The 17,440-nt window shown below is 39.5% G+C and overlaps 1 protein-coding gene across 17 annotated transcripts in view; it reads left to right on the top strand.

Moving 5' to 3' along the window:
* The window catches only part of ppip5k2 (diphosphoinositol pentakisphosphate kinase 2), a 249,152-nt gene that overhangs the window by 21,836 nt on the left and 209,876 nt on the right, over nucleotides 1-17,440 (top strand). For all 17 annotated transcript variants that reach the window (XM_059644714.1, XM_048527822.2, XM_059644712.1 and 14 more), the window contains 5 exons: nucleotides 2,439-2,524; nucleotides 6,685-6,839; nucleotides 13,129-13,230; nucleotides 14,453-14,614; nucleotides 16,747-16,868. In XM_059644714.1, coding sequence (XP_059500697.1) covers nucleotides 2,439-2,524; nucleotides 6,685-6,839; nucleotides 13,129-13,230; nucleotides 14,453-14,614; nucleotides 16,747-16,868 — 627 coding nt within the window. The remainder of the gene's footprint in view (nucleotides 1-2,438; nucleotides 2,525-6,684; nucleotides 6,840-13,128; nucleotides 13,231-14,452; nucleotides 14,615-16,746; nucleotides 16,869-17,440) is intronic.

Here is a 17,440-nt window from a genome sequence, read left to right as displayed (position 1 = left end):
TCATGTACAAAAAGACATTAAAGATTACAGAACATGTGGAGAGGGTAGTTAATAAAATATGCAGTTTCCTAGGCTTTATTAATAGAGGCATAAAGTACAAGAGCAAAGAAGTTATGCTGAACACCAGATAGACTTCAGATGGAGTATTGTGTACAGTCCTTGAAAAAGGATGGGATTACATTGGAGAAAATGAAGAGATTTTCAACAATGGTTCCATGGATAAGAAATTTCAATTATGAATATAGATTGGGGAAATTGGGATTATTTTGGAGAGAAGACGAAGGGGATATTTGGTGGAAGTTTTCAAAATCATGAGGGTTTTGGGCAGAGTCAATAGGAACTACTGTACCAGCTCACAAAACGATCAGGAAGAGAGGGAACACATTAAAAGTCATTTGCAAGAGAAGTAAATACAATGTGAGAAAGAAACTTGTTCAGACAGCAAGTGGTTCAGGTCCAGAACAGACTGCCTTGAAGTATCAAGAAGGCTGTTTGAAATGAGACATTCGGGGTGGCATTGGATGATTACTTAAATTGGGTAATGGTATAAAGGTGGAATGACACTGAATCTCAATATTCATTTGGCACATTGGTGCAATAACAGTGGCCTAAACAGCCTTCTACACTGTAACACTGATTGTTGTCAAGCTTTGTTAGATTCTGAAGGTACCAAATGAGGTAGTTGCTGACAGGATATTATGCTTCATGGTGGAATCCAGAAGCGATGGTACATTTTAAAGAAAAGCGGTCTCTCACTTAATGTGAGATGAGTAGGAATTTTTTGTGAGAATTGTTAGTGTTTTGAATTCTGTACCGAAAGAGCAGAGAAGGCTGGATCATTGTGGTATATTCAAGGCTGAGTTGGACAATTTTTGAACGACAGGGTTATGGCAGCGGATGGTGTTTGTGGTGGTAGAAAGAAACTGATCTTATTGAGAGGTGGACCAGCTTTGATGATCAGGGTGGCCTCCCCCTCTGATTTCCTATAGTCTTATCAATTGATATGCTTGCAATACCTGAATTTCTCTGGCTGATAAATTCACAACATCTAAGTATTATTTAACATTGTTTGTCAATTAGAGATTATTTTGGGACTGTATTTAATTTGGGATAAAGATAAAGTGAGTCATATGACCTGTTCTGATGTCTGGCTGATGTGGCTGTTAATCATTAAAAGGAACACCAGATTGTTTGTTTTTTTAGGAAGGATGTGAAAGCTGTTCACAATTGCAGACAATGGCGACAACTTCTGTCTGCTTTCAGTGCTTAGAAATCAGGAAGATGTTGAAAATGTCAGTTTGTAAGCAGTTATGCTTTAAACTGTCTATTTAATTCCAAGGTTAAATATAATATGGCTGTAAAGTATAGCTAAACAGCTGTTCGCCCTGGATAGAAGGCCCATGTTATCAGCGTTGCCTTGGTGATGGGCTTTGAGGAAAGAAGGATTTCTAACATATTCATGAAACTCGGGGATGCAGCTAATTTTCCAGAATCAGAGAGAGAGAGAGTAGCTCACCACCACCACCACCTCGATGGCAATTATGGATGGGCAAGAAATGCTGGCCAGCCAGTGACGGCCACACCACACAAAAAATGAATAGGAGAAAAAAGCTAGAGACAAATGCCACAGAAGTGCTGAAATCTTGTATCTATTTCATGACATAATCGTAAAAATGATAATAACTGATATACCTTTGACTAGAGGATTGCAAGATATGGAAAATTAACACATTTTCTGAAATTTCACTGTTAAAGGGTAAGTGGTGTTGCGCTGACTGAGCTGATTGCAAAAGGTCCTTATAATTTTCTGTGTTCAGTGAAACCTTTTCTTATGCTTCAGAGAAGAAGTTAACAATGCATAAGTGAACACATAAGTGATATTTACATGCTGTTTGCTGAATTGAGAATTGGACATCAGACAGTATGCAAGGAAACGTTATAAATGGTTGCAAGGTTATTTTCCCCATCATCCAATAAATTTGATTATTTTCATTTAAATCAATGCATTGACTTCTTCAATATCGGAATTCCTGACGAATTTTAAAATAAAAGTTAAAAGTCCACAGTAAATATTCAAACTCGAGAGTAATAAACATCAGGGTATGCATTTTGTTTGTTCTTTCTCCCATTATACACCGTATACTGCTCAAATAGGCTATAATATGAAATCCTTACAGTGTGGAAGCAGGCCATTCAGCCCATCAAGTCCACACTGACCCACTGAAGAGCATCCCACAATTAATATAGGTCTTTCTACAAAATATGCTGTTATCCATGGGAATTCTGTGGATTTACCAATTCTCCATGTGACTCTTGAGGCTGGAGTGAAAAGTTCCTGTGTTATGAAAACTTGTGAATGCTTTCTTATTAATTATACATTTAAAAAAAAATTTAAAATCTGACTTTTTTCAACTCAATGAATTGATTTTTATCAACAGGAGGAAAGTTTACCAGATTTTGAAAGAAGAAGGCATTGAGTTGCCACGCTACGCAATACTGAATCGTGATCCAAATAAACCAGATGGTAACTTATTTCTAGATCTGGCTATTTTTGCTGACTTTCGATATTGTGTGGATATAACATTACTACCAAATTTAATGTTGAAAGTTGAAGTTTCATGATATTAAAGTACGTGTAAGTAAGACCATTTGCTTCACTCAATTCACCCAGACTGAGAGATCCTATTTTCCTATTGAAGGCATGGTTGCAAATCTCTTTGTAGTTTGCCTTTAGCGGAGCTTAGTGAGCCATCTTCTAAACGTTTTTTTTGAGGGCTGCTCTTGAAATCTCCTCACAGACTTCTGTTTGGAATTTGGGGGTGACTGCATTTTCACAAATTCGATTGATTTAACAGTCCCTTCAGTAATGTATTGGCATATAGGATATTTGAACTTGAATTCAAGCAAAATTAGAATAATTCGTTAATTATCGATTCTTCGATTAAATTTTAAGGAAAAATATGCCAGGAGAACATTAATTTGTTTGACGCCACAGTTTGTATTATGACAAGTTAGCAGCCAGAGGTTAATAGTTATTTTTGAAATAAGTAACTGACATAGACTTTTACACTGTAAATTAACCTTGCACATACTGCTGAGGTCACAGTGAATGTGTTTCCAACAAACATGCACACAGCTGAAACATTTTAACCAGAAAATTTATAACCCTACTAATTATATCACAGACCTCAATCTCAGATTACATTTGACAGTTGACAGTGTTTGCTACAGTAGACTCCACTATATTCTCAATATAGTAGCCCCTGAATGAAATGCTGTTATAAATTAGACATTCCACATTGATATGCTAGAAATAATTACCTCACTGATTTGATATTTTCTTGGATTTCAGTTAGCTGTGTATTCCCTTTAAGATAGGTTTAAACCTGTTCTCAGCTTCCTTTCTTCTCTGCTCTGTTTTCCCACCCCCCACCAATTCCTGCCACACTCCCCAATCATTGCAACCTCCGTCTCTTGCCAAAACCCTCTTGCAGCCATTTTATCTGCCACTGAGATAGTCATTATTTTATTCTTGTCAGTTTTGGTTCGGAGTTGAGAGCTATTGGTGACCTTTGGACCGTGAGCAGCAGTTTGTATTTCTAAAAAAGAAAATTTTTAAAAATGTTATTGCTTATGAGGCTAGGCCTGGACGTTAATTACAGGTTAGTCCTTGTTATAAGAGCGTTGTAAATGTTTTAGTTCTGGAGATGTATTTTTCTGAAACATACAGTAAGTGTTGAATGTTAACTGGAGCCGCAAAGGCCAGTGTAATAAAGAGAAACTAAAGCTTGAACTGGTTTTGAGCTGTGTTTAAATCAGCAGGATTATGGCTGTATAAGCCACAGGGCAGTGTTTGTTTGCTCCCTGGTTGTCCTCCTGTTGTCAACCTTTTGAAGGTTCAGAGAATAGAATACAACTATTAAATGAATATTCCTCAGAGCCTAGTGGAAGCTATTGGCACTTATCAGTGTCTCCAGAAATCAAGCAGGATGCAATCCCGTATGACTGTGATGTTACAGAGTGTGGAGTCTGCTTAAAGAACTGGCACCTCATCTTTTTCTTTAATTTATTTCTTGACTGTCTGTTTGTCACTATGAGAGTGTGGGGGTCTAGAATCAAAGAAAATTGTCTACAAATCATATACGTTAATTATATTATCTTGTGATTTAACTTTGCTCTGCTAAAGCTACTGTAGTATTAATAAATTGGTAATTCTTCTGTTTAAGCTATAAACTTAGCGTCGTGTATCGATTATTCTCATAGTCTGGTTTCAGTCATTCAGAAAGTCTAGTCAGGAATCATTTGGGGTCAGTTTTGAGGGTCATGGAATACTTCAATTTAACTATGTTGCAAATACGGGATAGAGAGGCTGATTTAATTTGTCTGTCTGTTCCAACACTAACACTGTATAGCCCTCTTGCAGCTCTTTCTTTTACCCTAATCCTCTTTAGTCTGTGCCTTTCCCTTTTCACCTCTAGCAGCTTCCTGCTGCCCCTCCCATATGATCCTTTCAACCTCCCTCTCTGCTCATGCCTGTAAGGTCCCTTATCCCCATCCATCCCATCCTGTCGAGACAACTCCCTCACTGTTACCCTATTATATGCTCCCTGCTTCACTACTGCACTGAATTTGAATACAATATGGCCTTTGAACATGTTATTGATGAGTAGTTGCTTTTTGATAACAATGTTTACAACACTTTCCATTAGTGTAGGGAGCAGGCTAATAAGTTGGCAATTTGGTTGTGTTGGTTTTGCCCTGATTTTTGTGGACAGCATATATTGCAACTTTCCAATTAAAATGCAGATGCCTTTGATATAACTGTACCAAAACACCCTGGTTAGAGATGTCAGTATTGAAGACCGGTGCTGTCATACTGACAGAACCACAACTGTCACTTTTGCTTTTCTTTGTGCAGTTGCTGCTTTCTTGATACGACATGAAGAGAGCAAATCGTTACAAATGTCCCCAATTTATTAGCATCATTCTTTCCAATCTCGTGCACATTCTTTGCCTGCAAAGTACATTAATGATGTAATTGTTAAAATTAATTTTATTATTTTGACCGTCTGTTCCCTGCTAACTCTGCAGTTAAATCTTACGCAGTATTTTGTTTACACACTTTCTGTACTCCCAACCATCTTTAATATTTCTATATGATATTTCACATGCCACTGTTCCATCAATTCCAAATGTTTGTTGATTGCATTGTGGGTGAAAAATCATACCTATAGGAATTCCAGTGCATGTCTATGTTTGGCTTGGGCTGCTATGGTTACTTTGTCCCAGTTAAACTGACGGCCTTCATTGTCTGAGGGTACCGATATTAAGGAGAGTTTCTTGTGCGGTTTTGCTATTAGTTGATGTTTATGTATTCTAATGGCTAGTTTCCTTCCTGTCTGTCCGATGTAATAAAAGCAAAGTTGCTAGAAAAGCTCAGCAGGTCTGGCAGCATCTGTTAAGGAAAAAAAGAGTTAACATTTCGCGTCCAGTGACCCTTCCACAGAACACTATTTAGAGTGCCCGAACCTAATGCAGCTTTGTTGCGGACGTTGCGCAAGCACACACTGCAACATCCTGAAACTACACAGGAAAGACGAAGAGCAGCTGTACAAAATCGTCGCTGTAAACAGACATCCCCACAACTTCATCTGCAGATGCCTACTAAATAGACAACGACAGGACGACGCAGAGATAGAAGGAACTGTGGATGCTTGAGTCTGAGATAACAAGGTGTGGAGGTGGATGAACACAGCAGGGCAGGCAACATCAGAGGAGCAGGAAAGCTGATGTTTTGGATCAGGACCCTTCTTCAGAGAATCAGGACAACACAGTATACCATAACACACTGCCCCACATCAAGAAAATATCGAAACTGACAACAAGACTCCTAAGACGACACAACCCCACAGCCACTCTACAACAAACACTTACAAGGAATAAAGACCCCACTCCCATAACATGTGCAACCAACATGGTTTACAAAATATCATGCAATGACTGTGACAAACATTACATTGGACAGACAGGAAGGAAACTAGCCATCAGAATACATGAACATCAACTAGCATCAAAATGGCACGACAAACTCTCCTTAATATCGGTACACTCAGACAATGAAGGCTGGCAGTTTAACTGGAAGAAGGTAGCCATAGTAGCCCAAGCCAAACATGGACACGCACAGGAATTCCTAGAGGCATGGTTGTCCACCAGTAATGTAATCAACAAACATACAAAATTGGACCCCGTATACAAACCCATATAGATGAAAACCAGAAATTACACTACTCACCATAACGGACTGGACAGTATAAATTCCAAGCAGAGTAGAATAACATTGCTTCTTTGGACGCCGCTCTGATGATGTCACCTCGTGAGGTGACGAAACGTTGAATGAAAACAAACCAGCTTGACAAGTAAGTCAACAACATCACCCTCAACCTGAGCTACAGATCTTTGCCAAACACTTAAATTTTATAGATCCTTTTAATGTTTGAAAATCAGACTGAGCATTGCCTTTGTGACTCCTTGGAAACATTGCAGCCATTGTGTCACAAAGCTAGCTCACTGGGATTGACTAAAATTTCCTCAATGGCCTTTAAGGAGTGGACAACAAATGATTACCTAAGCTCTAAAGTAGAATTTTTAAACAATAAGATAAACAAAACTTTTTCTCTTCTTTAGAATGTAATTTGGTAGAGGGTGAAGATCATGTGGAGGTAAATGGGGATGTCTTTCAAAAACCATTTGTGGAAAAACCAGTAAGTGCTGAGGACCACAATGTTTACATTTACTATCCAACATCTGCTGGTGGAGGAAGCCAAAGACTGTTTCGAAAGGTACACTTTGTATTACCTTATAATGCTTAGAGCCATAAAGTTTGTATGGTGCGAAACAAGCCCATTATGTCCATGGTGGTCATCAAGCATCTATCTATTCTAATTCCATTGCAAGTGTTCATCTAAATAATAAAATATCTGAGGGCACCTGCCTCTGTGACTTTTCAGGCAACGGGTTCCGGATACCAACAAGCCTGAAAAAATCTGTGCCTTGACTGCCTTTTCAGCAGTGATCTCTAAGGTTACCCAACCGCCCCCCCCAACAGAAAATTCTCACGAGTGAATAAAAAATGTCCATGGAAATCACTGGCAGGTCGACAAAGTGCTGATCATAGTTGCCCTTTAAAAGATAATGATGAGCTCTTCCCTTGAATTACTGCTGTAGATAGACCCATAATGCCCTTCGGGAGGGAATTCCAGGATTTTGTCCCAATGGCAGTGAAGGAATGGCCATATATTTCTAAGTCAGGAAACTGAGTGGTTTGAAGGAACCACACCAACAGCAAGTTTCCCATGTGTCTGCTTCCCTTGGAAGTCTAAGGATATTTGGTAAATTTCAACAGTGCATCTTGTATATAGTATACACTGCTGCTACTGACTTTCAGTGATGGAGTGAATAAATGTTTGTGGATGTGGTATCAGTCAAGCAGGCTTCTTTGTCCTGGATGGTGTCAAGGTTCTTCAGTGTTGTTGGAGAAACACTCGTCGAGGCAAGTGGAGAGAAGCCCAAAACAATCCTGAATTATGGCTCGTGGATAGACTCAGTCTAGGTAGACTTTGGGGAGTCAGGATGTGAGTTATTCACTGCAGTGTTCCTAGCTTATGTCCTGCCTTTAAAGCCACTGTATTTAAATAGCAACTCCTGTTGAGTTTCTGGCCAATGGTAATCCCAAGGATGTTGATTAAAGGGGGATCCAGTGATGGTAACACCATTAACTGTCAAGGGGCAGTGGTTAGATTGTCTCTTACTGATGGTCCTTGCCTGACATCTGTGGTGTGAATGTTACTTGCCATTTGTCAGCCCAAACCTGGATATTGTTCAGATCTTGTTGCATTTGAGTCTGGACTGCTTCAATATCTGATTCATTTAAAAGGTGCTGAACATTGGACAATCATCGGTGAACATCTCCACTTTTGACCTTACCAGGGGGAAAGCTCATTGAAGATGGCTGGGCCTAGGACAGTACCTTAAGGAACTACTGCTGAGTTGACTGTCCTCCAACAACCACAACCATCTTTCTATGTGCCAGTTGTGATGCCATCCATTGGAGATTATACCCTCTGATTCCCATTGATTTCATTTCTGCTAGAGCTCCTTAATGTCACAGTCGGTCACATACAGCTTCGATTATCAAGGGCTGTCACTCTCACCTGCCCTCTGGAATTCAGCTTTTTTTTATGGTTGAACTCAAGCTGTGATGAGGTCAGAAGCTGAGTGATCCAAATTGGACATCCAATGAGCAAGTGTATCAGAGATAATAGGAACTGCAGATGCTGGAGAATCTGACATAACAAGGTGTAGAGCTGGATGAGCACAGCAGGCCAAGCAGTATCTTAGGAGCAGAAAAGCTGAAGTTTTGGGCCTAGACTGCATTTCTGATGTTCACCCAGCTCTACACCTTGTTATAATCAGTGAACAAGTCATTGCTGAGTGGTTGCTGCTTGATAGCACTGTTGATAACACCTTCCATCACTTAACTGATGATCAGGGTAGACTGTTAGTGTTATTTAGCCAGATTGGATTTGCCTTTCTTTTGTATACGGACAAACTGAGCAATTTTCCACATTGTCTGGTAGATGCCAGTGCTGTAACTGAACTGGTACAGCTTGGCTAGGGGTATAGCATGATCTGAAGCACAAGTCTTCAGTATTATTGCAAGAATATTGTCAGGACCCACAGCCTCTGCACTATCGAGTGCTTTCAACCATTTATTGATATCATATGGAGTGGATTGAACTGGCTGAGGACTGGCATCCGTGATTTTAGGGAACACTGGAGGAGGTCAAGATGGAACATCCACTCGCTGAAGATGGTTGCAATGCTTCAGACTTATCTTTGGCACTGATGTGCTGGGCTCTTCCTTCATTGAGAATGGGGATATTTGTGGAGTTGTCTCCTCCTGTGAGTTGTTCAATGGTCGACCAGCTTTGAAAACTGGATGTTGAAGGACTATAGAGCGTGGGTCTGATCCGTCGGTTACAGAATCGCTTAGCTGTGTCTTTGATTTACTGCTGATGCTGTTTGGCTTCGATTTAGTCTTGTTTGGTGTCTTTGTCAAGTTGGCACCTCATTTTATAATGTGCCTGGTGCTGCTCTTGGCATTCCCTATTGCACTCTCCATTGAATCAGGGTTGGTCCTGTGACTTGATAGTAATAGTTACGTTGGAGAAGTGTCAGGCTTTGAGGTTGCAGATTGTGCGGGAGCACAGCTCTGCTGTTTTTCTGAAATCCCCTCTAACCTGCTTCTTGCCTTAAAACTGTGTCTCCTTGTTACTGACCCTCCACTAAAGGGAAAGGTTTCTCCCTGTCTGCCCTGTCCGTGGCCCTCAGAAATATTTACACCTGGAATTGCTCCAACCTCAATAATATCCTGGTGAATCTTCTCTGCACCCTCTAACGCAATCACATTTTTCCTATGGCGTGACAACCAGAACTACAAGCTGTGTCCTAAGTACCATTATATACATCTTCATCATGTCCTTGTTCTTGTATTCAGTGCCTTCACTAATAAAGGCAATTATGTCTTATGCCTCCTTAGTCACTTTATCTACTTGCCCTGCTGCTTCAAGGATCTATGACCATGTACACCGTACCAATGCCTCTGTCTGTACTTCCTATGGTCCTGCCATTCAATGCATCACCTCACAATTCATAGGATGCAATTCCATTTGCCGTTCAGCTGACCTGCCTATCCTGTCTATACTGTCCTGTAGTCTGAAGCTTTACTCCTCACTACTTATCACCCTGCCAATGTTTGTGTAATTTCCAAATTTATTGATAAAGCCTCCTACGTTTATGTCTATGTAATCCGTGTACACAACAAACATGAATGGACCCAGTACCCTTTGGTATGCCATTGGACACAAACTTCCGGTCTCTCAAACATACTTCAGACATCACCCTGTACATCTGGCCTCAATCTCTGTCACCTCATTTCATTTTTTAAATTACAAATTGCATTGATTAATGTAACACAAAGATTATCTTTGGCACATTTCAGGGTTTTATTTGGTTCTTGCCACTCAGCCAATTTTGAATCCATATGAACGTACAAATTAGGAGCAGATGTAGGCACATACCATTGAATAAGGTCATTACTGATCTGTTTGTATTTTGAATTCCACATTCCGAACTACCCTAAAATAAACTATGATTTTTGTTAGGCAAAGGAGTCTAACTACTTTAGCCTCAAAAAAAACTTCAAATAAGTGAATTTTACTTTGGTTATGGGTAAATTGTTGGAGGTGATTCTAAAAGGTGATATTTATGCACATTTATAGAGGCAGAAATTGATTAGGCATAGTCATCAGCATGGTTTTCTGTGAGGAAAATTGTGTTTCACAAACTTGATTCAGTTTTTTTTTTAGAAAGCTACAAAAACGCCTGAGAGCAGAGCCATAGATGTTGTCTACTTGGACTTTACCAAAGTCATTGAGGTTCCGCATGGTAGACTAATAATAAAGTTAGATCACGTGGGATTCAGGGTGAGCTTGCCAATTGGATACATAATTGGCTTAATGGCATTAGAAAGAGTGCTCGTGGAGGTTTGCTATATGGGAAGGAGGCCTGTCACCAGTGGATTATCCAAAAGGTTGGTTCTGGGACCCCTTTTATTTGTCATTTGTATAAATGATTTGCATAACAATCTAGAAGTCATGGTTAGTAAGTTTGCAGACAACAATTGGTGACTTCAGTAGAGAAGAAGGTTATCTAAGATTACAAAAGGATCTTGATCAAATGGGACAATGGGCTGAAAAATGTCAGATGGAATTCAATCTGGATAAATGCACAGTATTTGGCAGGGCCTTGGGTAATATTGCAGAACAGAGGGATCCAGTGGTTCAAATACAAAATTCTTTTGAAGTTTGCATCCCATACAAACATGGTGGTTAAAACCATGTTAAGCAGGTTGCCTTAATTGCTCAGTCCTTTGAATATAGGAGTTGGGAAGTCATTTTCAGGCCTATTCTGGAGTACTGTGTCCAGTTCTGGTCACCTAGTTACAGGAAGGATATTATTAAGCTGGAGAGAGTTTAGAAGAGATTTATCGGGATGTTGCTGGGTATGGAAGGTTTGGGTTATAAAGGCTCCGTTGGCTGGGACTTTGTTCACTGGAACATAGGGAGTTGAGAGGTGACCTTATAGAGGTTTATAAAATCATGAGAGGTACAGATAGGGAAAAAGGTGCCCTCCATTAACCCTAGGTTGGGGGATTTCAAGACTGGGGGGCATATTCTTAAGGTGAGAAGAGAGAAATTTAAAAAAGACATGAGGGACAATTTTTTTTTAACACTGGGGGTGGTTCACATGTGGAATAAACTTCCTGAGGAAGTGGTGGATGTGAGCACAATTACAACTCTTAAAAGGCACTTAGATAATACATAAATAGGAAAGGTTTGGAGGGATATAGGCCAGGAGCAGGTAGGTGGGGCTAGTTTGGTTTGGGATTATGTTTGGCTTGGACTGAAGGGTCTGTATTTGTGCTGTATGACTATGTCTCTGCCTCCACTACCTTCTGAGATAGTTTGCTCCAGAATAGCTGAGCTCTGAGGAAAAAAAAAACTTTTAAGCATCTCTTGTTCAAATTTGTAAACTCTGCCCACTAGTTCTGGATGACCAGAAATTTTTTTCCTGCCACTCAGTTAATTTTGTATCCATATGAGCATACAAATCATAATCAGAAGTAGACCATTTGCCTGTTTAAGCCTATTAATGTTCATTAAGGTCATGGTTGATCTGTTTGTGCTCCCTGCTTCTGGATTTCCCCTGAACACTAATTTTAGCACAGGATGAACCCCATTAAATTATGTTATGAAGTTCTTATATTCACCTGTAGATTCAAATATAGCAAATGTGCCACCAACATATTGGAAATATGCAAGTGTATCAGGTTAAGTGTCATTCATGTTTGAAATGCAATGGCCAAATGAAGCCCATTTCCTCTGTGCCAGTTAAGAAATTAGCAAGAGTGTTCTCTATGCTCTGTACCGCAAACCTACCTTCACTGGTCAGTATAAATATTGGGATTCCTGCAGTACTACATGCTTGTCCCAGTAACAACTTTATAATTTGGGTGAGAGCCATTTATTCACTATGCAAAGCTGCAGGGCACTTCAAAGCCTTCGGCAAGATAATGGCCACCCTGAATAGATGACTGCTTGCTGTATATCATGCACTGGTGGAAAATCCCAGGGTATTCACTTATCATCCTGAAAAGTGCATCCTTACCTCACATGAGAGCAAAGTATCGCAAAAGTTTGTGCAAAAGCAGCCAGCTGTTTCACATTGAAACTGTGCTGTTGTAACATGCATCGTCTTCAACACTGCTGGGATCTTGCTGACAAGTCATAAGGATGTTCTGCCTATCGCACCAATTAGTAACGTGGTACGATTGTCAGTGTCAGTTTGATGCCTGGTATGTAGGCCATACAGCCAAAAAGACTGGCTGCAAGTATAAAATTGTGTAAAAACTTTGTAACCAAGCACACTGTGTTGCCAGTGTTGTAAAGTTTGCAATGTCTGACATTAAATGTGATACTATAATTGGACATCATTTGCTGGATAATCTGGAATGTACAAGGAATTGTGCTGCTGACTAATTCTGGATTGTCAGCAGGGCTTGTGGTGTGACACACCTGTATCTACTGGAAACTAAATATTATGAACACACTGGACCTGGATCTTTGCAGATAGGAAGAACATGCCCACATGCTGCCTGTTTGAACTCAACACGATAGGTCATTGTTAATCAGTCATTGCGTTAATTCCCAGGACAGAGCCCTTACAAATGAGTCAGTTTGTCTGGTTTAAAATTTAAACAAATTTGGCAGTTAATTGTCAGTCAGCAATAATTTTTCTTGGCAATGATTCTCTCAATTGAAGTCCACTTGCCAACCATTCAGCCATGCTGCATAAATGTTGGTTTTGCCACAAATTTGCATTCCTGCGAAACATGCTAGTGGGTGCAAGAAGAAATGCAACAAGTAAAATGTCACTCTTTTTCAGTCACATTCAAGTTCTGTGTGATCAAATGTCTAACCATGCAAATGCCTCTTCTTTTTGTTTTAGATTGGCAGCAGAAGCAGTGTTTATTCCCCGGAAAGCAGTGTCCGGAAAACAGGCTCTTATATATATGAACAGTTTATGCCAACAGATGGAACAGATGTGAAGGTAACAGATTCAACTATTATCATTTTAACACAGTCAATATTTAGGGGATGCAATGAACAAACAATTTGAACCGTCTCATTTGCAATAGCGTCAGGACATTAAATGCAAAGAAATCATAATCCAACATTCTCAGTCAGAAATTGCACAACACCAGGTTATAGTCCGTCGGGTTTATTTGAAATCACAAGCTTTTGAAGCACTGATGCTTCTTTATGAAGTCAAGTTCTCCTGACCAAGGAGTAGCTTCCCAAAAACTGTGGTTTCTAATAAACCTGTTGGATTATAGCTTGGCCTTGTGTAACTGTCCATGCCAGTCTAACACCAGCACCTCCACATTGCAACATTCTCACAGGGTGGGCACAATTCAATTTTCCTCTTGTGCTGTCTCTCTCTCACTGGCAGTTACCCTCACCCACTGTTATCCTTTCCTCGCTGTCTCACTTGGCCCCATCCCTATTGCCCAGCTCTTTCCATGCCACTTCTCTCCTGCCCCCCTCACTCGAATCATTCACCCACCTCCGTCTTGCCTCTGGATTGCCAAACTCCCTCACCAAGCCCACTGTCTGACTCTCTTGCTTGATCCCTTACCCTCTCTTCCAACCCCCCTCCCCCTCATTCACCCCTACCCCTCATCCACCCCTCCAATCCCACCTTAGCCCTGCCCCATTTACTTCGCACCCCCTCCATCAACTCCTCACTCCCAACTTGCGCACTCACCCCCCTCACCCCCACTACCATCTTTTGTCTGCCCCGACCGCTACTCCTTCAGTCTTTATCTCCTGAATTTGATTCTGATATCTTTTCTATAAGTCTACCAGTAGCGAACACTGAGGACACATGATCTCTGTTAAAGTAGTTCATTGCAATCACTTCCAGTTTTATGCGCTTGCATTTTGAACAATGGCTTCACAGAGTATGTTGAACATCTTAGCACAGGCCACTGTTTGCACAAACCTGATATTGCATTCCTAGTGCCCTGTCAAGCTTATTTCTTTCGAGACAAAATAAATAGTTAATAAACTGCGTATTTCCTGAGTACTTGTAAAATAATATGTCAGATGGCGGCCTACCTGCTATTTTCTCTCCAATTTGCTTACCTGTTAGAAATAAGTTACACTTAAAATTCAACTTTGCTGTCCTCAATGAGGCTTTCATGCTGGAATATCATGAGATCTCTAACAGCAATCTTATATATAATTTTTACATAAAAACACAACTTAAGGTTTACACAGTTGGTCCAGATTACGCTCATGCTGAGGCCCGCAAATCTCCTGCTCTTGATGGTAAGGTTGAACGAGACAGTGAAGGAAAAGAAGTTCGCTATCCTGTCATTCTAAATGCGAGAGAGAAGTTAATTGCTTGGAAAGTTTGCCTTGCTTTTAAGGTAGGTGGTAGAATTACACGTCTGTATAGTTATTTTAATGTAATTGAATGAAATGTTTTGTGTGACTGTGATGAAAGTAATGAAATCTCTTGGACCATGAAATATTGTGGAATATAATCACTGTCTGACTGTTAAAGTTTGCCTATTTTAGAATTGCAGATCTGTAAACTTCTGGTTTTAGTGCAAAATTTTGATCTTCAAGTGTCATGTTATCGCAAGTGTCATGACACTCAGATCTGCTTAAACGTTTTCCTCTTGTACACACTGTTGGATATCATTAAGATACGTCAATACCTGAGTAGAAATATACACTGTGACAGTGTGAATTCGTTATAAAACAAAAGTAATAATCAAATCACTACGTTGACTTGCATATCAAAATATTTTAAAAGTCTGAAAATTGTAGGCCATTGAACTCATTTGTTGGACAAAGTTATATCTGTGCCTATTTTGAGGATTTCTGATAATTAGCTAATAATTAGAACTTTAGATTTCAGAAGACTTAAGTTTTGTTTTGACATGAAATGTGACTTTAACATACAAGATAAAGATGATATAACTTTAAACAGTTGACAATGACCAATCAAGTAATTTGGGCATTGTTGGAAAAAAAAAGTTTTGACAAAGCTTCTCTTCCTGCACTCAGTTCAATTTGCAAGAATGTCCAATGTAAGGGGCAAGTATTATACTGTGTGAGAAGCGAGTGCTGATTGACAAATGAACTCTGGTGGTAGAATCATTGCAGTGGTGAATGCACTCGTTTGATGGTAACTGACAGTTAATTATGAAGCTTTGTTTGAACTTTAACAGACAGGTTGACTGACCAGCCAATGCCGTGACCAAGAAAATGAAGAAAAGAATGACTGTCAGTTATTCTATCAAGTGAAAACATGCAATGGTGTACACTACATTTGTCTGAAAGAAACATGGTAGCATGGCTTCCAGAAAGACCAGCTGATAAGCCTAAATGGGTTGTGAGCATAATTCTGTGCACACCCTGGACAATACTTCCAAAGCAATACTTTCGCATAATCAAATCCAGTATTGAACATTGCTTTGAATTTTGTTAGTACGGACTAATCGGGTACAGTCAGCTCGTTGTAAACATCCAAAGGAAATGTTATTTAAATCAAGCCCACCATTGGGATGTTTGATTTATGTATCCAGCATCACAGCAGAATTGAAATTCATGTACCATATTGCTTATTTGTGTAATAGACAGTATGTCTTTTGCTGTGATGGCAGTGTGATTTACAGTGAAAACCAATCATGTTGCTCCTGCATAGTAGCAGCATGAAACAGCAAGTTTGACTTTTTACTGAGACATTTAAGATATTCTATCCTTCTATAGTAATCTGAGGTAAACTGATTTATTTCCAGGACCAAAAGTGACAGCTTTAGGCCTGTTCATGGCTTTATGCAATACATTTTGGGAAATAATTTGATCATGGTAGATGTTTTTCTGATGTTGGTCAATATTTGGTAATTAATCGTGATGTGCGACAAATTGTACTGATGAACAATTTAGCATTGTCAGTCAGCCACATAGTTTGGTGCACTTTTCTGTTCTGGAAACTACATATATTAATCCACAGAGACCTATTCTTTGCAGTCGGAAACAACATGTATACTACTGTGCCTGTTTCAACTCCACGGATAAAATGACAGGCATTCACTTGCTCATTTCTTAGCATAAGTCTTGACTAATCAGAATTCACCTGCCTGGGTTAAAATTTCCTGCTTACTTTAAAATTTGAAACTTGGCTGTTACATGCCAGTCATCATTTAACTGGTACAGACTTCATTGTAGCACCTCTGTCAAGTAGGGATGATACTTCCAAACAGTCAGCAGTCTGTATATGTGCAGTATTAATGTATAACATAAATTTACTTTGTGTTCTCGGCAATTGCCCTGATAAGTGAAAGACAAAGGTTTGACAAATGTCTTTTCTTCAGTAATACTTATGTTCTGTTATTACAAACCAATTGCTTGAATCTCATTGTTATTGAATAAAGCTACAGTATCATGTGAAGTTGTGACTGAAAATAATTTTTTAAAAATACTTTTCCTTGCATTTGTATTTAATGTTGCTGAATTGCTAGTTTTCCTCTGCTTCTCTTAATTTTGATAGCAAACCGTTTGTGGCTTTGACCTGTTACGAGCTAATGGCCAATCCTACGTCTGTGATGTTAATGGATTTAGCTTTGTTAAGAATTCCATGAAGTATTATGATGACTGTGCAAAGATTTTGGGGTAAGATTTTTTTTTGGCACATGATTGAATATTAAACCACTTTAGGAATGACTTCTTGTTTTTACTGACAAACCTTAGCATAATTATCTTGATCTTTGAAAAGTCTGTGTATGTTTTTAGTATTGCAGGAGATGGTGCTATTGTGGTAATGTCATTGAACTAATAACGAGGAGGCCTGGGTAATCCTTTTTTATGGGGGTGGAACGGTTCAAATCTCACCAAGACAGCTGGTAGATTGCAATTCGGTTAGGAAAAAGTCTGGAATGGAAATGGTGTCTGTGAAGCTCTCATCAGTTGTCATAATCCCCTCAGAACAGAAAATCAGTTATTCTTACCTAGTCTGACCTATAAATCCATCATTAATAATCCTTAACTGCCTTCTGAAATGGCCTAGCAAGCCACATGTTTTAAGGGCTTTTAGGATGGGTAACAAACACTAGTACTCATATTGAATTGAAGTGTAAAGCGAAGTAATATCCTCAGTCATAAAGTGCACAGAAAAGTAAAATAATTTTGCAATAGTGTCTTGAGGGTTGTGGGCTCATTGCATTAACTGACTCATCAGCTGTACA

Source organism: Stegostoma tigrinum, chromosome 3, assembly GCF_030684315.1.
Source record: "Stegostoma tigrinum isolate sSteTig4 chromosome 3, sSteTig4.hap1, whole genome shotgun sequence".
In the NCBI taxonomy this organism is placed as follows: Eukaryota; Metazoa; Chordata; class Chondrichthyes; order Orectolobiformes; family Stegostomatidae; genus Stegostoma; species Stegostoma tigrinum.
The sequence above is the reverse complement of the archived record's forward strand: the minus strand, read 5'-3'. Positions and strand labels throughout refer to the sequence as shown.